Here is a 20,924-nt window from a genome sequence, read left to right as displayed (position 1 = left end):
AACTCCCCATAATTTAAGAAATCAGCCTTGGTCCCTGCTCGTTTAATGCTATATTCTTACCCGTAAGGTAGGCTGACCTAGGGTCATTTCTTTTGGATGCCTACAATCTGCTTTGACGAATTCCCCTCTTACTTTTTATTAACTGGTTTATTTAAGGAAAAAGTGTTGCTAACAATGTTGTCATTGACTTTTTTTAGATTTTGGCATATTCCACAGACACAATCTGTTACTTATTCTGAAGAATAGCTCTGGGGCTGCAGTGCTGTCACAGTTGCTACACTTACCAGCATGTTAGACCTAGCTGGAACGTTACATCATGCAGAGCATTGCATTCAACACTTATCACAATTGGTATGTTATATCCTCCCAACCCCCCAATCTGGAAATCCCTCTTTACCGTTTCATAGGAGGGACAGAACCCAATGTTATTTCAACTGTCTCCCATATGGAAATATTCAGCTATTTCGTAACACAGCGACTGAAGGCCTACGTTTCAAAATGGTAATTTTTTTATTTTGTATTGCCATCATACTCGTGAAGCTTATTCACTCAAAAGTAGAGTAAAATTAGGTTATTTCAACTGTATGTACAGGAATTTGAAACCGCCTTTGTTTACTTGAAATTGATCAAAGTTGTCTTCTAAGTGAAGCTAGTTCGTGATTCTAATAATCCCATACACTGTCATATTCCACTAATTACTTTTCACGGTCCCTAGCTGTCCGTTCAGCGTTTGCGCTCAAAAACAATACTCCGGTGTTTGTACACAGTCCTGACCAGTGACGTGCGGTGAGGTTCACAGCTGGTGAGGCACAGAAACCGGAAGTGATTACGTTATTCCGATCTCTAGTTGTTTAAAAAGAAATAGAAATGTATACATCATACATGTATATATGCTTATGGTTTTAAAATTGTCATCTCACCAGAACTGAAAAAACTTTGTTTTATTGTCTAATACTATTACTTTTAAACGATTATTATTATAAGAAGTTATGCGGCCTGGAAGTCAACCAGTCTCAACATCGAGTGCCTCACAGGCACCCAAAGCCAATTGGCTGCCTGAGAGTTACCCAGTGTTAGTAAGCAGCCTGGAAGTCAACCAGTCTCAACAAGTGCCTCAAAGGTATCTAAAACCAATTGGCTGCCTGACAGTTACCCTTATTCCAAAGCAGCCTGGAAGTCAACCAGTATCAACATCGAGTGCCTCACAGGCACCCAAAGCCAATTGGCTGCCTGAGAGTTACCCAGTGTTAGTAAGCAGCCTGGTAGTCAACCAGTCTCAACATCAAGTGCCTCACAGGTATCTAAAACCAATTGGCTACCTGAGAGTTACCCTTATTCCAAATACATATCTACAGTAATTAATCACTTAAATACATATCTACAGTAATTAATCTTACTTTATAGGCTTACTGTTACCTAATGTTTTAACCAGATTTAGCTAGCTAGCAGGTTGAAATAACATTACCACAGCTAAAATTAGATTTAGCTAACTAGCAGGTTGAAATGACATTACCACAGCTAAGATTAGCATAATCTATCTTTATGTTAACATATTGCATGGTATAGATAACATTAGCCGGCCCATTTTATACAGTGATTAATCTACAGTAATAAATCTTACTTTGTAGGCTTACTGTTACCTAATGTTTAAACCAGATTGAGCTAGCTAGCAGGTTGAAAAGACATTACCACAGCTAAGATTAGCACGATCTATCTTTAAATATGGTTAACATATTGCATGCTAAACATAACATTAGCTGGCCCATCTTACATGTACAGCCCTAAAGCAAACACAATTAGCCATTTCATGTTTAAAATAGAAATATATTAGCTACATACCTTTGTAAAGTTGGAGCTTTCACTCGTTGCTGAGAGGTGGAATGAAGTTGGAGCTGGAATGAGAGCACTATACAGAAAGTTTGAATTGGGGCTCAAAGTGTTTGGATTGGACCAGAGGTTTGGGGGCGGAACCAGAGGTTTGGAGTTGGGAAGCACATTGATTGGATAAGAGTTTTGGGGGCGGAACCACCTTCCAGGCAGCCGCTGCCTGGCAGTCGAAGTTGAGGGCTCAAAACACCATTGAGCGCAGTAACGTCGCTATTTACAAAACCAAGTAACTTTTCAGTAGCTAAGCTCTTTTATTGATCAAGTACCGCAGTAGCGTCCTCGAAAGCTAATTTATCCTGGACCTTTCTGATGTTCATTCATAACAGGCTTCCCTGCAGCCATTAAACACACAAATTAAGCAGTACATCACTTTAGGCGAGACGAGTGAAAATAGATAGATAGATATCGTCATTTCAAGTACACCAGACGCTGCTCATACATTTAAAATTAATTCTCCCCTAATTTTAAATGGGTAGTTTGCATGCAGATTCTAGACAACCGGATAACTAGAATGCTGTTGATATTTAGATACAGCTGAAGATGATGAAAGTTAAAAAGTGAAAAGTCCGTGCGACGAGTGAAACTAAATATGTTTTCAGATGCCTTATTTGTAATCCAAAGAAAAAAGTTCCTGTCAACGTCAATGACATCCAACACAAACATACGAACACACGAATTTCATCCATTCAACCGTTTTTATCTGACTGACAGTTGTGTTGATCCCTAAAATTGCATTGACTTGGCATGCCGTTTGTTTAACTGAAAGTAGCTTCTAATGTATCAAACTACTTTTGACAGGTTTATGTAACTTAGCTTGCTACTTTTTTTTTGAGTGGTGGCTTCTGTGTAGTGAAGCTGAATTTATTGTAGAGTAGCTGATAGCTTAGCTCACTACAAAAATCAAGTAGCTTGCCCAACACTGTCTGCAACTCGGACACTTGAATTCGAAGTTGACATTTACATATGTATTTACACAACGTATTAACAAGCAAACAGTTAAACACCACAGACATAGCACACAATACCAAAATGTTCTACTGACCGGTATAATTTAAAGTTGGTGCACTGCACTGGCAAGCTCCTAATCCATTCACGGCTCCACTGCACCTAGCAGCCTTTAGCGAGGTTTGTGTTCCGCATGAATATGTCCCGTTGGAAAACATGAAACACTCCAATGCAATGTCAATACCTTCGGTCCCGTCGTTTGAAGCAAACATTTTAGCTCCGCCATTGGTCTCCCATTATTAATCATTTCACGTTTGGACTGCAAGTCCAATTTTGAGAACTGCTTCAGGTTAGCAATGCAATCTTCCATTTTCGCCGTCAAGGTCAAGTAGAAGTGTGTAGAAGAAGTCCAACGTCAGACTATACCCGAGAATTGCGCTCATGCTCGCCCCCTTCACTGAATCCGTGCTACTGCCTGCCTCAGTAGCAATATTTTTCAATGCATTTTGAGCTCAACTCAAAGGTTCTGCGCTTGCGCACGCATGCGTAAAACCCAGTTTGGCGTGATTGCGCAATCCCTACTGAGGCACTGGCTCAGCTGTCCATAGACAGCAATGCATTTGCCACGTCTGATCACTGTCACTGGGAACCGGAAATGCTCAAATTCAGCGATTTTGATAATACAAATGCTCGAAATGATCGGAATCATACAGAAATGACACTCGTAACAGAGATAACTACAGAAATATGAATATTTATTTTATAATACATAAATATATATGATTATTATAATTAAAAAAAATATTTTTTTTTTTAATAGCTATTTTTTTTTAATAGCTATTTTTTTTTTTTAATAGCTTTTTTTTTTTTTTTACTAGGCTCTGCCTCCCCTGCCTCTTATGACTGCACGTCCCTGGTCCTGACACTGCACATAGTGAGACGGACCGACTCAGAAACAACCCCAGCCAATAAACACGGTGCTTCAGGCGCAAGTAACGTTCGCGGACTGCATCTTTATGCAGCCTGCCCACAGTCTACCTTCGGTTTCGTACGCTTCGCCTCCCACATTCATCTCGACGCACTTTTCCTGCGTACAGACAGGAGGAGATTCCAGGCTGTGTTTATCATGACGATAATAGCAGCGTGGAGCTCACAGCTGCGTCTGTCCACTGATTGTCCCGAACAAGAGAACATCATTGGAGGGAGGAGCTGTTGATTGTCTTAAGTAGAAGTCGCAGAATTCTGGACACAAAATATAACTTTGTTGGATCATGGCCTGGAGCGACATGGAATTTCAACTGTTTTTACTGATTTTGTTTCTCTGTTTGACTTCCAAGGAATGCGAGGGCAAAGTAAACCACAAACCTTCGTGCGGATATCCTCCCTCGCAATGGTGCCGAACTCTGGAAATAGCGGTTGAGTGCGGGGTGAGCTGACTTTCACAGGACGACCCTCTGTGTTATTAGACTTTAAGCGACGTTAGATGACGGCATTTTCATTTTGTTTCCTGTACTGTGGCGTAATTATCAGTTGTCCAATGCAGTCTTAGTCTGTGTCCCACGGTAGGCTGGTCATGAAGTCTGGCTATGATTCACAGAATACTGCTGAATGGCTTTCAAACGTGATGCGGTGTCTATGTTATGGTTTGAAGCCGTCTAAATCACTGTCCTGATTTCGGCGCTTGTGAACGCTCCGTTGTTACAGGTTGAATAGGTGATTTTATTAAAAAAAACTTTTGGCCAGGTCTTGTATTTTTTTTTATTTTATTTTTATTTTTATTTTTTTTTGTGTATTACACAGCTGAAAAGCGCCTTTTGTCTGATCATTCATCAGAACCTCATGCTTTTCAATTGGGAGCGGCAGGTTGCTAATTTGCAGCAGGCATGTGATGCCCTCATCTGGGGAACATCAGGGGAAACTCATTAGAAGGGAGACTAAAGTCCCCCGCCTCCTCCTCTGGCGAAGTCTTTCCCAGAACCCTGTCCCAGATCACTCCCGTCATATTAAGACGCATGAAGTACACCTCCTGTCCTGAGCCAAAAAGGCTGTGTTTCTCTAATCCCCTTTTTTAGGTTTGTTAAGTTCTAATGGATGTTTGCCAACATGGAGGCTAAGCATGTTGAATTTCTTCAGTCACAACGAAATGATGCTGTAATAATTAATCGGGAGGTCTGCTCCTTCCACCTGTTGCTCAGGTGGTGATGATAACAATGATTGCCATTGTGATTGTAGTGGGCAAGATAGTGATGGGGTTGTTTGACTGATGGCAGTGACGACTTGTGATTTTGTCATGATGGTGTTGATTTTTGTGTTTGGTGTAATGATGGTGGTGTTGATTTGGTAGGAGAGAATTTATGCTGATGGATCATTGGTGGTGGTGATGGTGATTGTGGTCGTGGTAGAAATGGTGAAGGTGATAAAATGAACTCTGTTGCAGGTTCAGAAGCAGTGCCTGGAGCTGAATGCCACACGGCCCAACTCAACCGTGCCCCCGGTGGAGCTGACCCTGTACTACGAGAGCCTGTGCCCTGGCTGCAGGGACTTCATTACGCAACAGCTGTACCCCACCTGGACACTCCTCAGGGACATCCTGAGGGTCAACCTGGTGCCGTACGGGAATGCTAAGGTACCGTGGTGGTAGGGTGGAGGATCAGAGCGCCGCATTCTAACTCAGGCGGATTTGCCTTCAACGTTTGCCTTTTTCCCACAGGAGATGCAGAATGCAGTCATCTGCCAACATGGGGAGCCAGAGTGTCATGTCAACCTGGTTGAGGTAGGACTGTTTAAGAGGGAGGGACATATGTGTTTTAATGCAATGGATGTATGCCATTTCCACACTTTTGCTTTCAATATTTCAATCTGTTAGGACTGGAAATATTGACATGTCTATCACATATATTTTGCCTCTGGTCTGTTCAATTAAAGTTTGTGTTCTTGCCCTTCGCAGGCATGTATCCTACGCACCAACAGCCATGAAGCTTTCCACGTCATCCACTGCATGGAGTCTGCCTCCGATGTCCTGACTGCAGCTCAGCCTGTGAGTGCCATCTTAACAGACTAGGGCGGCCATTTCAGTCATCAGTGAGGTTTTCACAGTGACATGCTGATGTTGACATGTGTTGTATTAGAAGTTGCCTGTTGTGAAACGTCTGGTTTTCTGGTAGATCTATTCACCACTGACACAGGTGCAGATGAATTATGATTTGACCCTCAGTGTCTGTGCAGCCTGATGTGCACTCTTCCTCTGGCTCATCCTCTCTCTCCCCTCAGTGCCTGCAGCTGTTTGCCCCGTCCGTCCGGTGGGAGACCATCTCGTCCTGTGTCCGGGGGCCTCTTGGCCGTAGTCTGATTCACGAGAACGCGGCCAAGACTCGGGCGCTGAACCCGGTGCACACACACGTGCCTTGGGTCACATTCAACGGGGTACAAGGCAGGAATAAATGCAGAAGCTGGTCAAGGGAACAATGGGGCAGCTGCCTCATTATTGAACGCTAGCTCACCCTTTAGCACGCGCTAGCTCATCATTAAAAGTGCGCTAGCTCATCGTTGCGCCCATGCTATCTGATTCTGATCAGGAGCTGGACTTGCTCTTAATTTGCAACCGGTCAGAGCCAAACCTGGGGTGGCTGCTGTCTGGTTCTTCAGAGGGGATCTTAGAAGTTACTATTATTACTAAAGAGAAACTAGAAAAATGTAACTTATTTCAAGGCATTCCTGGGGATACACTATTGCCAATGTCCATTTTGAATGTGTGTTTAAGTGTTTTGTTTAGTTTTTTTGCCTTTCCTTTCCTTTAGATGTACACAGACAAATTGGAAGATCAGGCAATGTCCTCTCTCTTCCATCTGGTTTGCAGTTTGTACAAAGTAGGTTTGAGCCTTTTGCATAAGTCTAACCTTTGCGAAAAAGCCATCTTTTTTCATTCGTGTGTGTTGCTAAATACATGTGTGTTCTGTGTTGTGTTTTTCAGGGAGGCAAGCCTCCAGCCTGTACTGGAGCCCTGCGTAAACTAGACCGAAGCTTCTGCTGACAGAATATCTCCAAGACAAGATGTGCCTTTCATATTAGCATCTGCTGACAGAATATCTCCAAGACAAGATGTGCCTTTCATATATTTCTTTTACAATAAATGCCTCTTAAGTTGGGCTGTTGACCATTTCTTAGGCACATATAAACTGCCTTATTGTTGGGACATTATTTTACACTGACCTTTCAAAATGGTTGTCGTATTGAACCCAGTGAGTTCAGTTGTGAAGTTTACAGCCACGTGCATATAGTGGGATGTATATAAAAAAAAATATTCCCTTTGCATTGACCTGAACTTGATTTCGCTCAATGTTTACGACATGAATGCACTGCAAGCTGCTGTAAGAAATTATTCCAGTAAAGATTTTATGTGAAATAAATCCCAGATATATATAACCGAAATTTGTGTTTTGATTTTTATTAGTAGACTTACAGTGTAACGATAATTTGTAGTTAGGATGGACTCTGGTGTAGTGCTCTACCGATCCATGGCCCGTCCTTCCTACTCCAAAACTGTAGATGGCGATGTTCGGATGTTTTTCTCCTTCACTAAAATGTCTACACCGAGGAAGAACTCTACTGTTGTGCATGCATAACTGGAATGGTTTGACTATCAGAGATGTGTGTGATTTTCACGTATTCTGCATTTATTCGTGAATGTATAAGAGTGTCGTCCGTTTCGCATAAGCATTCTTCGTGATATTTCTAAAGGGGGTACGATCTTCGTTCACGGTGAGTTACCGGCAGTTTGGTCACTTTCAACCCTCCATTCTGTTTGCCAGGGCTACGTTTGTTTCTAGCCTATATGATTAACGTTGATTTTGAAACGATGAAGCATACCGAAGGCTGTGGCTTTCTTAATTGCAGAAGTAGGTTACATGATCACCTCTGCTCTTCTGACTGGTGTGAGGCTACATGCTTTTGTCCATTTCTGACCTTGACGCCACAATTATTCTTACATTTTAAAGTTTTCCCGTTGTGATGTGGGTTTCTTCTCAAAGTCCAGGGTGCTGCAATGGATATCATCTTACAGTTGTGTCGACATAAACTGCTGCCAAGAGTCTGTGCCACTGCTACCTCTTGCAGGCGGCTCTCGAGCTGCGCACAGCCACTGAAAACCTCACATACCCCCGCACCACCGCCCACCCTACTGCCGCGGGTATCGCGTCTGTTCCAGCCATCTAACCTACGGGAGGGCCAGGACAGCGGAGACCTAACGTGCCGGAGCCAGAGACTGATGCTGCAGGCGGGCCTCCTCCACCCTTCCAACCCAGGCTGTTTCTACTATTTGCCAGCCACGGTGCGCTCCATGGAGAAGCTGGTGCGACTCATAGACCAGGAGATGAACGCCATCGGCGGACAGAAGTTGGACATGCCTGCACTGTGTGGGGCAGACCTGTGGCGTCGTAGTGGCCGCTGGGAGCTTATGGGGAAAGAGATGTTCCGCCTGAGGGACCGGCACGGAATAGACTACTGCCTCGGCCCTACGCATGAGGAGGCGGTGACGGAGCTGCTGGCATCCCAGGCCAATCTGTCCTACCGACAGCTACCTCTGCTCCTCTACCAGGTGGATACACACACACACACACACACACACACAGTTAAAGTGCCAGCCAATGATTTTTATTGTAGAAATATAGAAATGTTCATAGGCCTACAGTAATGACATACTTTAGGATAATAAGTGTGATGCATTTGTTTGAGGTGTTTGTAATGCATTTGTTGATAATGTAAACATAACACACCACGATTTGGACTTTGGCTGTCACTGAGAAACCAAGCACTAGTATTGGAGAACACTGTTCATTTCTCATGTCTGTGATCACTACAGTTTTTCTATTTAGCATAGAAGACAACCTCGAGTTAATCATTAGAACGGTGTGTATTTTGCACTAATCATGATGATCATGATTTGTGTATTCTGTTCTGTTTGTCTGGACTCAGTTAGTAGTATCGTTGTTTCTGCTCTCTCAGGTGACAAGGAAGTTTCGGGACGAGCAGAAGCCAAAATTTGGGTTGCTACGGGGACGTGAGTTCTACATGAAGGACATGTACTCGTTTGATGTGAGCGAGGAAGCGGCGCACCACACCTACCAGTCCGTATGCCATGCCTACGGGCGCCTCTTCGACCGGCTGGGCCTCAGGTGGGTGCAGGTGCAGGCGGACATGGGCAACATCGGGGGCACCCTGTCGCATGAGTTCCAGCTGCCCGCCGATGTTGGTGAGGACCGGCTGTTGACATGTGGCAGCTGCTCCTTCTCTGCCAACGTCGAGCTGTTGGAGCCGGGGCAGACAGACTGCCCTCAGTGCCAGGCAGGCACCCTGGTGGAGTCCAAGGGCATTGAGGTGGGGCACACCTTTTACCTGGGCAACAAGTACTCTGAGGTGTTCAATGCCACCTTCAACACTGCCCAGAACAAGCCCACGCTGGCAGAAATGGGCTGCTTTGGCCTGGGTGTGACACGCATCCTCGCCGCCGCCATTGAGGTGCTCTCCAACGACGACGCCATCCGTTGGCCAGGACTGCTGGCGCCCTACCAAGTGTGCGTCCTTCCCCCCAAGAAGGGCAGTAAGGTGGTAGCACTAACTGCCCTGGCAGAGGAGCTGGCTCTCGATCTGGGAAACATGCCCGGCCTAAGGGGGGAGGTGGTGTTGGACGACCGCACGCAGATGACCATCGGCAAGAGGCTGAAGGACGCCAGCCAGCTGGGGTACCCGTACGTGGTGGTGGTGGGTCAGGGGGTGGCCGAGCAACAGCCGCAGTTTGAGGTGATCTGCCAGCAGAGTGGGGAGACGCTCTTCCTCAGCAGAGATGCCCTCACAGACCTCCTGAGCAGAGTGGAGACGGTGTAATCACTGCACTGGCCAGGAAGGGGGCGCTTTGAGTGCAATTACAGTACTGGCCAGGCTGGGGCACTGGGTGGGTAGGATTACAGTACTGGCCAGGATGGCTGAGTGGACAGTCTGGAGAAGTCTGCCCTCATTTAGGCAGTGATGCTAGATGATGGCAGGTGGTGTCTGTGTACTGAGATAGAATAATACAGATACTGCATGATTGTGGACTTGTTGGGAGGGAGAAACTATTATAAGATATGAACAGATTTTTGTTCGATGTCTTGTGTGGGAGGTAGATAAATGGGACCAATCACTGATTGTTAAAAACAATACGTGTTCGGTTTCCTTTGAAGGTATTTATATTTATGTATATTGTTGTAAAAATAAACCACATTTCATTCAGTCTCTGGCTGTTTCCTCATTAGGAAGAATATCTTGTAAGTGTTTTTAAATGAAGTTTAAGCAACTCCGACACGTTTAGCGTCAAAGATAAACATTCCATTCGGTACTGGCAGAACCGCATGCTCAGTAACATTTTCTACCCGGACTCATTTAACAAACGCACCAAACACTACACGTGGATTGTCCAATCAGCGTCTGGTGTGTGACTGCTAGTTTGATTTTTTCTTTTTCTTTTAGAAATTCAAGAACACATGTTAAGCAAACTGATGGTTGTATAAAGAATAGCTGTTATTGTTAAGAAGGAGTGAACAAGGACAGGACGCTGTGATGGCTTCTTTAGGACAACAAGGAGGTGACGACAGCGATGATGGGATGGACGAGTTCATGGAAAAATTTAGAACTGAGAAATATGAAGGTGGTTTTGACGAAAGCAACTGGGAAGAGGTAAGGATGTTATACATGTTTAGCCATATCGCTACCATTCTTCAGTAATCGACAACCAGGTAGCGGTTTAAATCTTGAAGTTAGCAAACTTGTCAACGACTAACTTACAGTTACAGATTGTGTAAGGACGTTAGCACCCACTTGACTGTTAGCTGCCATCATTGTGCAAATCAGCGCAATGTCGCAACACATTCAGAATATGTTCGTCTAACGATCAACCTAAACCCAACCTAATCCCAACGAGTCAGCCCAAACGAAGGACTGCCGATTTCCTGAATTTATTTGTAGTTTCTGCTGGTTAAAATTAAGTTGTCAACACAGCTGATCACACGCTTGAAGCGAGACCGCTTGCTCACTGTAATTTGTATCGCAGTATTTCTTTGTAGTCGGTTATGCTGTTTAGGAGACGTTTCGTGAGGAAATTCTCAGAATGCTGTCCCAATTCACTCGGGCAAACTGTCCGGTAATGTGTACAAACTAAGCAATCATTGTTATTTATGGTCTCTCTCTTTCGTTTCCTCCCTCTCTCCCCCCACCCGCTCCCACTATGCACCCCCCTGTTTAGGAGTTTGATTCGATACCCATGTTCATGAAGAAAGCGCCAGACGTGATTGACCCTTTGAAACATCCAGAGCTGGCCTGCATTCAGGCCCTCATTCATGATGACGACCGGTCCCCTGAGGGTAGGTCTCCGTCAGTAGTGCTCAGTCTCTCGATGGGTGTAGATATGAAGGATAGGTCTCTGACAATAGTGCGCTCTCTCTCTCTCTCTCTCTCTCTCTCTCTCTCTCTCTCTCTCTCTCTCTCTCTCTCTCTCTCTCTAGATGGGTGTAGATAGGAAGGGTAGGTCTCTGACAGTAGTGCTCTCTCTAGATGGGTGTAGATATGAAGGGTAGGTCTTTGTCAGTAGTGCTCTCTCGCTCTAGATGGGTGTAGATGGGGAGGGAAGTTCTCTGTTGAGCTTGACATGATTCAGAAATAGTTTTTGAGAATAAAATAAATCACATTTAGGATAACAGCTTTCTGCCGGTGTTTGGGAATTTGTTTAGGTCCTAGCTGTGACCACACAAATACAGGCGGCAAAGTGGCATTATGGAAGAAGTTAAAAAGTAACTGTCATCTGGAAGGTTTAAAACAATACAAAACGAAAGGAAATCTACTGTATGGAGACATTTCTGCTTAGTAGTCAATGCGGATTCTATTGAGGCTGATGGATATGTCCAATGTAATTAGTGAAAAGTCGTAAAGAAGTATGATAGTAAGCGGACGGGGAATCCCGCCCTGCAGCGCCATGTGGATAACCTCTGTAAGACGACTGATGATGCCGGTGGGCTTTTGCAACCGAGCATTGCCGCCTTCACTAGTAACTCAAGAAAATCCCACTCCAGGACAAACAGAAAATGACAGAAAAATGTGTTGCATTCTGTTGCAATGACATAAGGCCATTTCGCTCCAATAAAGGCAGGCTATTCCTGAAAAATGTATGTAAATGTGTAAACCGCTCTAACTGTGTTGGTGTGTGTTCGTGGGGAATGGACCTGGTGTGTGTTATTCGGGAATGAACCTTGCTTGTGTTGGTGTGTGTTTTTGGGGAATGAACCTTGTAGTGTTGGTGTGTGTTATTGGGGAATGAACTTGTAGCGTTGGTGTGTGTTATTGGGGAATGAACCTGGCTGGTGTTGGTGTGTTATTGGGGAATGAACCTTGCTTGTGTTGGTGTGTGTTATTGGGGAATGAACTTGTAGCGTTGGTGTGTGTTATTGGGGAATGAACCTTGTAGCGTTGGTGTAGGGAGTGAACCTTGCTTGTATTGGTGTGTGTTATTGGGGAGTGAACCTTGCTTGTATTGGTGTGTGTTAGTGGGGAGTGAACCTTGCTTGTGTTGGTGTGTGTTAGTGGGGAGTGAACCTTGTAGCGTTGGTGTAGGGAGTGAACCTTGCTTGTATTGGTGTGTGTTATTGGGGAGTGAACCTTGCTTGTATTGGTGTGTGTTAGTGGGGAGTGAACCTTGCTTGTGTTGGTGTGTGTTAGTGGGGAGTGAACCTTGCTTGTGTTGGTGTGTGTTAGTGGGGAGTGAACCTTGCTTGTGTTGGTGTGTGTTAGTGGGGAGTGAACCTTGCTTGTATGGGTGTGTGTTAGTGGGGAGTGAACCTTGCTTGTATGGGTGTGTGTTGGTGTGGGGAGTGAACCTTGCTTGTATGGGTGTGTGTTAGTGGGGAGTGAACCTTGCTTGTGTTGGTGTGTGTTAGTGGGGAGTGAACCTTGTAGTGTTGGTGTGTGTTATTGGGGAATGAACCTTGCTTGTGTTGGTGTGTGTTAGTGGGGAGTGAACCTTGTAGTGTTGGTGTGTGTGTTAGTGGGGAATGGACCTTGCTTGTGTTGGTGTGTGTTAGTGGGGAATACACCCTTAATGGATCCCTTCCTGTCCCTACAGAACAGGCCCAGGGCCTGAAGGACGAGGGCAACGAGTTCTTCAAGGAGAAGAACTACAAGAAGGCCATCGTGTCCTACTCCGAGGGACTGAAGAAGAACTGTGCTGACTCGGAGCTTAAAGCCATCTTATACACCAACAGAGCTGCCGCGCATTACCACCTGGGTACAGCCTCCCCGCCCGTTACTCCCCACGCGTGCATTATGAGCTGTTCGCACGTTAGTCATCTTTTCGTCATTGTCTCTACTCTCTCTTTACTTCCTAGGTAACATGCGTTCTGCTTTGAAAGACTCTGTTTCTGCCAACAAGATCAAGCCAAACCACCTGAAGGCTTTGCTGAGAGGTTGGTAACATGATGGATCTGACAATTCCATAGACTTTACACTCTACTTATGTTTACCATACCAAAGATGTTACACTGGAATCATTTCTTCTGCAGTTATGTTTACGTCCATGTGTGTGTGTTATTGTATTTGAATACATCAGTATACAGCCGCGGAAAAAATTAAGAGACCACTTCAAAATGATCAGTTTCTCTGGTTTTACTATTTATTGGTATGTGTTAAAGTAAAATGTACATTTTAGTTTTATTCTATAACCTACTGGCAACATTCCTACCAAATTTCAAATAAAAATATTGTCATTTAGATCATTTATTTGCAGAAAAATGACAATTGGTCAAAATAGCAAAAAAGATGCAGTGTCTTCAGATCTCGAATAATGCAAAGAAAACAAGCTCATATTCATTTTTAAACTACACAATACTAATGCTTTAACTTAGGAAGAGTTCAGAAATCAATATTTGGTGGAATAACCTTGATTTAAAATCACAACTTTCATGTGTCTTGGCATGCTCTCCACCAGTCTTTCACATTGCCGTTGGGTGACTTTATGCTACTCCTGGCGCAAGAATTCAAGCAGCTCGGCTTCTTTTCATGGCTTGTGACCATCCATCTTCCTCTTGATCACATTTCAGAGTTTTTTTTATGGGATTCAGGTCTCGAAATTGGGCTGTCCATGACAGGGTCCTGATCTGGTGATACTCCATCCACACCTTTACTGGCCTGGCTGTGTGGCATGGAGTATTGCCCTGCTGGACTCTGATGAGTCCAATTTTCAGCTTTGCCCAACACATGGTCGTCTGATGGTTAGACGGAGACCTGGAGAGGCCTACAAGCCACAGAGTCTTGCACCTACTGTGAAATTGGACTCATCAGAGAAGACGAACTAGGAGACCCTCCAGTCGGCTTTGGTTCAATCCTTATGGTCTTTTACAAACCTCAGCCAGGCAAAGTACAACGTTGTCCCGGAAGAAAAACTTGCTTCCTTTTGCTCTGACAATGTTCCCCAACTCTGAGAAGTGTTTTTTCCAGCAGGGCAATGCTCCATGCCACACAGCCAGGCCAGTAAAGGTGTGGATGGAGTATCACCAGATCAGGACCCTGTCATGGACAGCCCAATTTCGAGACCTGAATCCCATAAAAAAAACTCTGAAATGTGATCAAGAGGAAGATGGATGGTCACAAGCCATGAAAAGAAGCCGAGCCGAAAAGTCACCCAACGGCAATGTGAAAGACTGGTGGAGAGCATGCCAAGACACATGAAAGTTGTGATTTTAAATCAAGGTTATTCCACCAAATATTGATTTCTGAACTCTTCCTAAGTTAAAGCATTAGTATTGTGTAGTTTAAAAATGAATATGAGCTTGTTTTCTTTGCATTATTCGAGATCTGAAGACACTGCATCTTTTTTGCTATTTTGACCAATTGTCATTTTTCTGCAAATAAATGATCTAAATGACAATATTTTTATTTGAAATTTGGTAGGAATGTTGCCAGTAGGTTATAGAATAAAACAAAAATGTACATTTTACTTTAACACATACCAATAAATAGTAAAACCAGAGAAACTGATAATTTTGAAGTGGTCTCTTAATTTTTTCCGCGGCTGTATTTGTGTGTGTTATTGTGTGTGACTACATCAGTATGTGTGTGTGTGTCCAGGGGCCCAGTGTTGCATGGAGCTGCGTAACTATAGCCACGCTCAGCAGTGGTGTGACGAGGGTCTGCGTATCCACCCCACAGACAAGAAACTACAGGAGCTACGCAGCACAGCCGACAAACAGAAGGTGAGGAACCCAAGCAGACTGCTCTCTAGAGGTAGAAAGGACAGGAACCCAAGCAGACTGCTCTCTAGAGGGGGAAAGAACAGGAACCCAAGCAGACTGCTCTCTAGAGGGAGAAAGGACAGGAACCCAAGCAGACTGCTCTAGAGGGGGAAAGAACAGGAACCCAAGCAGACTGCTCTCTAGAGGGGGAAAGGACAGGAACCCAAGCAGACTGCTCTCTAGAGGTAGAAAGGACAGGAACCCAAGCAGACTGCTCTAGAGGGGGAAAGAACAGGAACCCAAGCAGACTGCTCTAGAGGGGGAAAGAACAGGAACCCAAGCAGACTGCTCTCTAGAGGGGGAAAGGACAGGAACCCAAGCAGACTGCTCTAGAGGGGGAAAGGACAGGAACCCAAGCAGACTGCTCTCTAGAGGAGGAAAGGACAGGAACCCAAGCAGACTGTTGTCTAGAGGGGGAAAGGACAGGAACCCTGGGAGCATGTGTGTGTGATTCTACTCATGTGTTTGTACTGATGTGTGTGTTTTGAGGGTGGCGGAGAGAGATGCCCGGAAAGCAAAGCTGAGGAAGAAGGAGCTGCGTGCGTTTGTGCGTGCGTGCGTGCGTGCGTGCGTCCGTGCGTGCGTCCGTGCGTGCGTCCGTGCGTGCGTCCGTGCGTGCGTCCGTGCGTGCGTCCGTGCGTGCGTCCGTGCGTGACTTTACTCATGTGTTTGTACTGATGTGTGTCTTCAGAGGGCGGTGGAGAGAGATGCCCGGAAAGCAAAGCTGAGAGAGAAGAAGCTGCGTGGGCAGAAAGAGGCTCTGCTGGCGGCCATAAAGGTAGGGGGGGGGGGACACTTCCTGTGGGGTCAACAGGCAGATATTTACACTATCATCGATGTAACATTACAACATAGCCTGGTTGCATGGTGAACAAACTGAAGAACACGCCCAGACTTTCCTTAGTTTACCTGTTAGTCACTGGTTGGACACCTGACACTTTAAAATTCAGCTGTGTCTGAAACGTTTAGAATAGAGTCTACCGCAAATGGTTTCAGTTTAATTTAATTAACTTTTGATAAGCTATCTTAATTCAGTACCGTAAAGGAAATCAAGTAAACTGAAATCTGAATGAATGATGAATCAACAATCACAGTAAACATTTAAAAACATGGAAAATATAGATTGCATTTTAGCTAAATATCACAGCCTTGGCGTTCTCTGTTTCAGGAGCGCGGTGTGAAACTGATGAGAATTACGAAGCCTGTCCATGATGAAGAGGAGGATGAGGGTGATGAAGGTCAGGTGGCTGCTGGGATAGGAGAACTGGACGGGCTGATGTCCCAGGAGGCCACAGGGTCATGTGTGTTTCTGGACGACAGCGGCACCCTCCACTGGCCAGTGCTGTTCCTGTACCCTGAACATTGCCAGACCGACTTCATCTCTGCTTTCTGTGAGACGTCTAAGTAAGAGGCACTCCCTTCTAGACACAGACACAGACACAGACACAGACACAGACACAGACACAGACACAGACACAGACACAGACACAGACACAGACACAGACACAGACACAGACACAGACACAGACACAGACACAGACACAGACACAGACACAGACACAGACACAGAGTAAGTCTCTGGTCAGGTTCAGTGATTTTGGCTTGTGTGTTTGACTGGAGTATCTCTTCTCAGTCTCCTAGACCACCTCGCTGTCATGTTTGGAGACGAGCTTCCTCCTTGGGATGCAGACAGAAAGTACCTCCCCCACAACCTTCAGGTGAGTGTCCTGCCCAATGAGTGTGCAGCAAACCAGTCACAGGGAAGATGGCTGAACTCTAGCCTCAAGTGTGTCTCTTTATTAAACAGCTGGTTTATTTCTACACAAACGCATTAGCGAAGGAAACCAACTTGAGATGGTGCTGGTGTGTGTGTCTCTTAGAGTCTATGCCAGTGCTTAGCGCTCTAACCTGTGGCCTCTAACCTCTCTTTCTCTCTCTCTCCTGCTCTCGCTCTCTCTTTCTCTTTCTCTCTCTCTCCCTCTTTCTCTCTCTCCCTCCCTCTCTCTCTCTCTGTTTCAGCTGTTTTTTGAGGAGGCTGAGAGCGAGCGGCTGCATCAGGTGGATGTGACGGCGCCCCTCCTCAAAGTCCTACAGCACAGAAGGTGATCTACATTCATGTATACATTCATCTTAAAATAAAATAAACAAACAAACAAAAAACATCTTTTATTCCTCTAGTCCTCTAATTGTGTCTGTTCATGTCTTACTGTAGAAACCTCCGGTCAGCAGTTGTGTTTAAGATTGAGAGCACTGCTCTGCTATTCTAACCCCCCCCCCCCCCCTCTCTCTTTCTGTCACTTCATCTCTCTCTTCTTTCCCAGGTGTACAGTAAAGGACGGCAGCCCTGCCTTCATCGTCCTGGTAACTGGGTCAACATACAGCAAGCAGTTCCTGTCAGGGAAGAAAGTCCATTGGCTAAAGTGAGGTCATGACCTCAGGGGACATTTGATGGACTGTGTTCCTTACCAGTCAGGGACAGTTCTGTGTGTGTGTGGCCCGCCCACTTACCGTATGGGCAATGCAGATGAAGAGGCTGACTGTCTGACTGACTCTCTGTCTGTTTGACTGGTTGACTGGCTGACAGTCTGACTGACTGACTGACTCTTTGTCTGTTTGACTGGCTGACTGTCTGACTGACTCTTTGTCTGTTTGACGGGCTGACGGGCTGACTGTCTGTCTGACTGTCTGACTGTCTGACTGTCTGACTGTCTGACTGTCTGACTGTCTGTCTGTCTGTCTGGCTGACTGACTGTCTGACTGTCTGACTGACTGGCTGGATGGCTGGATGGCTGACTGACTGACTGAAGCAGCACCTGAGAGGGAGTCTCAAACATGCTGCTGCTTCTGATATCTGCTGATCTAATATCTGAGAAGATGACAAAGGGGACTGTACATTAGTCACTTATTGTCTGTATTAATTTGTGATATATCTTAATAACCACCGTGTCAGCCTTTATTAAATGTTGATATCCACTGAATCGGCATGTACTAAATGTTTAAGTAATACTGAAGCACCCGTCATGCTCCACTAACTGGCCAATAACGCACCGTCTTTCTGGCTAGGGACGGGTTATTATGACCGCTGCGCGACAGCGCTGCGTCGGTCATATAGGTTTAGTCGGAGTTTTTTTTTCAGTTTTTTTTTTCTGTTTGCCGATTTTCTGTCAACGATTTCCGGGACACTGAAAGACCGGGGTGCACGAAATTTGGTGGGCATGTAGCCTTACTAGATTAGTGTGGAACCACTGATTTTCGTTTTGATCCGTTGCACCCCCGTCGGACTGGACCCCTTTTAAAGAGGGTGGGGCGATTCAGTTTTCTGTGAATAAGTCGAAAACCGTAGGGCCTAGGAGGACCACATTTTTTTTGTATGTTTGTCTTAAGAGGCCACGTCAACCATTCCACTACCACTTATTTCATATATAGGTCCACCTAGTTACAAATGAATGTTGTAAAACATTTTAATTGTAAGTTGACAAGGTCAGAACTGCACGAAATCGGAGGTGTGGGATCATTATGACACCTTCTGACTGCACGTTAAGTTTCATGGAATTCCGTTCACGGGGGGCATGCAATAAATTGATTTATATGATTATACACCAACTGGCCTGTAGGTGGCGCGACACAGTTTTCTTCGAATATCCCGAGAACCGTAGGGCCTTGGAGGGCCAAATTGTTCTTGTATGTGTGTGTCAAGGGGCCATGTCAACCCATACCATAACCAGTCATTACATGTATAGCGCTACCTAGTTAAAAATTAAAAAGCAAAAATTAAGTGTTTTAATCGAATATATGTCAAAGTGCTCGAAAAATTACCAAATTTGCCAGGGACATCAAGCCTGTAACCGTCCATCTTTGGTAGAGTTTTTGTCCATGGATGGAGCAAAATGGCTCTGTAGCGTCCTGTTAGATTACATAGATTTTAGTCATATGCAATCACAGCAAGGTCCATTCTGTCAATATGCATCTAAGGCCTCACAGACGGGTGCAGGCCTGTTCCCCAACCATTTGGCCCCTGAGACATCAAATAGCTATTGTCCAGGGTCAGGAAGGAAGGAACAGCTGGAGATCAATGGTTGCCAGGACCCCAGACAGACACTTAATTAATTGAGACCTAATTGAGTCAGACCAAATTAGGTCATACTTCCTACTTTCATTTATGGACACACCTTTAATTTCTCGGTATTGTTTACATGTTAATTCCATACTATAAGAGTCACAACCTTTTTGTAATGAGAAGAAGAACAAGCAAGGAGACCGACTCCTCAACATGCAGACGTGCCTTGTGCATGCTTGTGTTGTATGGAGCTGATCGTGGCATGTGATTGAATAAACACATTCTTTCGCTAAGCCGTCTTCCACAAGTCTGTTATTCTGAACAAGCTAACTTGAACCAAGCGTGGGCATCCGAGGATTTTGCCGGAGGACAGCACAAGCTTTCATTTACAGCATAATCTTTCAGTCCCCTAGAACATTGCAAAAAAACCTGCGCGTTGGGGTTATTTTGGTGTAGCTTGACGGAATTCGGTACACGTCTTCATCATGCTTGGACGCACTAAAAAGTCTCTTGACCCCATGGTGGCAGGTCCACAGGAAGTCGGCCATTTTGAGTGGAAGATGCGTTTTGACGGCGTTTGCACACCTCGCATCTGATCGAACTCCTCCGACAAATTTAATGGTAACGCCTTGAAATGTTTCATTAGTCGGAAGGTGTGGGCGTGGCAGACCCTCAAACTTTGCCAACTTGCCAGTGCTTTCCTCAAAACACAAAGTCTCTTATAACTCTTACGTACATTGTTTGATCCAGAGAAAATGTCTTAGGGTGGACGCTGGATCCGGCCCGAACGCATACATATGCCTGACTGATATCACCTATAGCACCACCTGTTGGTGGTTGGAAACTTCACTTTGTTTCCACACCTCTTTATGTGACCTGTTTTAACAAACTACATTGCAAAAGAAAAATATACCAAAACAATCCACAAAAAAGTAGTACACAAAACATTCCATAACCAAATCATCAAAATCTATCACAAATAATTCCTTTAATACATAAACATGACACACAAACCAATTTACACATACAAAACACATAAAAACACACAAACACTCTGACAACCATGACTCATTCTGTGCCAAAACCTACTGAACAGTTCGGCGGTCATATTTTGTAACGCTTTGCGTTACGTCTAGTTCATTTAGGCATGATCATGACTCACACTGTTTACTTAGTGAATGGCTGAACTCTCAGTGCATGACTATGGGCCCTAATGGTTCAGGGCAAGGAGCACAGCAAACGTCACGCAGCAGTAAGAATGGGGATATATATGTTTATCTATATCAATACCTATAGCTGCTCATTTCATTGACACAGAGCATAGTGGCAAGCATAGCAAGTAATTAGTGGATGTGGCAATGGTCTTCATCAGCCAATACTAGTATATATGTTACCATACCTTATTAATGTTCACATAGAGCTCAGTAATAGTTCCACAGTAGAGCAAACAACACCTTTCTAACAAATTTCACAAAAAAGGTGTCCTTTGATTATACATTGAGCTCTCACGTTTGCACACACACAGACCCATGTTTGCGTGTAGAATCGTATTCATTTTGTGGAAATGTATTCAATTAGCTGTATGGCATGTTCGGCGTACATTGTGCGTTGCCAGTCGTGTTTACCTGACGTGTAAAATATGGCCCCATGTTATCTTATTTACATTCAAAAGCACCATTATCAAAACCGCTGCCTGCCTGAGAGGTTCTTCAACATGTAAACTGAATACA

At 44.8% G+C, this 20,924-nt stretch overlaps 3 protein-coding genes across 4 annotated transcripts; all 3 read left to right on the top strand.

Moving 5' to 3' along the window:
* The first annotated feature begins 3,982 nt into the window (after positions 1-3,982).
* Positions 3,983-7,260, top strand: ifi30b (IFI30 lysosomal thiol reductase b). The gene is made up of 7 exons (XM_080833581.1): positions 3,983-4,259; positions 5,270-5,458; positions 5,543-5,605; positions 5,780-5,869; positions 6,103-6,255; positions 6,630-6,698; positions 6,803-7,260. The coding sequence occupies exons 1-7, from the start codon at positions 4,104-4,106 to the stop codon at positions 6,860-6,862; spliced, it is 780 nt and encodes a 259-aa protein (XP_080689707.1). The 5' UTR covers positions 3,983-4,103; the 3' UTR covers positions 6,863-7,260.
* Positions 7,261-7,448: 188 nt separating this feature from the next.
* Positions 7,449-9,962, top strand: pars2 (prolyl-tRNA synthetase 2, mitochondrial). 2 transcript variants are annotated; one of them, XM_080831961.1, is made up of 3 exons: positions 7,449-7,590; positions 7,860-8,425; positions 8,833-9,962. In XM_080831961.1, the coding sequence occupies exons 2-3, from the start codon at positions 7,874-7,876 to the stop codon at positions 9,709-9,711; spliced, it is 1,431 nt and encodes a 476-aa protein (XP_080688087.1). In that variant the 5' UTR covers positions 7,449-7,590; positions 7,860-7,873; the 3' UTR covers positions 9,712-9,962. The 2 variants fall into 2 exon arrangements, with proteins under 2 accessions (XP_080688087.1, XP_080688088.1); XM_080831962.1 differs by having other exon boundaries at positions 7,466-7,590; positions 7,865-8,425.
* Positions 9,963-10,309: 347 nt separating this feature from the next.
* On the top strand, positions 10,310-18,557 carry ttc4 (tetratricopeptide repeat domain 4). The gene is made up of 10 exons (XM_080833401.1): positions 10,310-10,539; positions 11,105-11,222; positions 12,974-13,135; positions 13,236-13,313; positions 14,974-15,098; positions 15,829-15,915; positions 16,306-16,541; positions 16,771-16,855; positions 17,157-17,239; positions 17,459-18,557. Exons 1-10 carry the CDS (start codon positions 10,423-10,425, stop codon positions 17,559-17,561), a joined length of 1,194 nt encoding a protein of 397 aa, XP_080689527.1. The 5' UTR covers positions 10,310-10,422; the 3' UTR covers positions 17,562-18,557.
* The last annotated feature ends 2,367 nt before the right edge of the window (positions 18,558-20,924 follow it).

This window comes from Sprattus sprattus (assembly GCF_963457725.1).
Source record: "Sprattus sprattus genome assembly, chromosome: 2".
In the NCBI taxonomy this organism is placed as follows: Eukaryota; Metazoa; Chordata; class Actinopteri; order Clupeiformes; family Clupeidae; genus Sprattus; species Sprattus sprattus.
This window is presented reverse-complemented; position numbering and strand designations above follow the sequence as displayed.

Coding starts and splice junctions, on each gene's coding strand:
- ifi30b (XM_080833581.1), top strand. CDS start 4,104: ATGGCCTGGAGCGACATGGAATTTCAACTGTTTTTACTGATTTTGTTT. Junction 5,459..5,542: donor TGCCGTACGGGAATGCTAAG/GTACCGTGGTGG, acceptor TTTTTCCCACAG/GAGATGCAGAATGCAGTCAT. Junction 5,870..6,102: donor TCCTGACTGCAGCTCAGCCT/GTGAGTGCCATC, acceptor CTCTCCCCTCAG/TGCCTGCAGCTGTTTGCCCC.
- ttc4 (XM_080833401.1), top strand. CDS start 10,423: ATGGCTTCTTTAGGACAACAAGGAGGTGACGACAGCGATGATGGGATG. Junction 10,540..11,104: donor ACGAAAGCAACTGGGAAGAG/GTAAGGATGTTA, acceptor CCCCCTGTTTAG/GAGTTTGATTCGATACCCAT. Junction 13,136..13,235: donor TGCCGCGCATTACCACCTGG/GTACAGCCTCCC, acceptor TTTACTTCCTAG/GTAACATGCGTTCTGCTTTG.
- pars2 (XM_080831961.1), top strand. CDS start 7,874: ATGGATATCATCTTACAGTTGTGTCGACATAAACTGCTGCCAAGAGTC. Junction 8,426..8,832: donor TACCTCTGCTCCTCTACCAG/GTGGATACACAC, acceptor CTGCTCTCTCAG/GTGACAAGGAAGTTTCGGGA.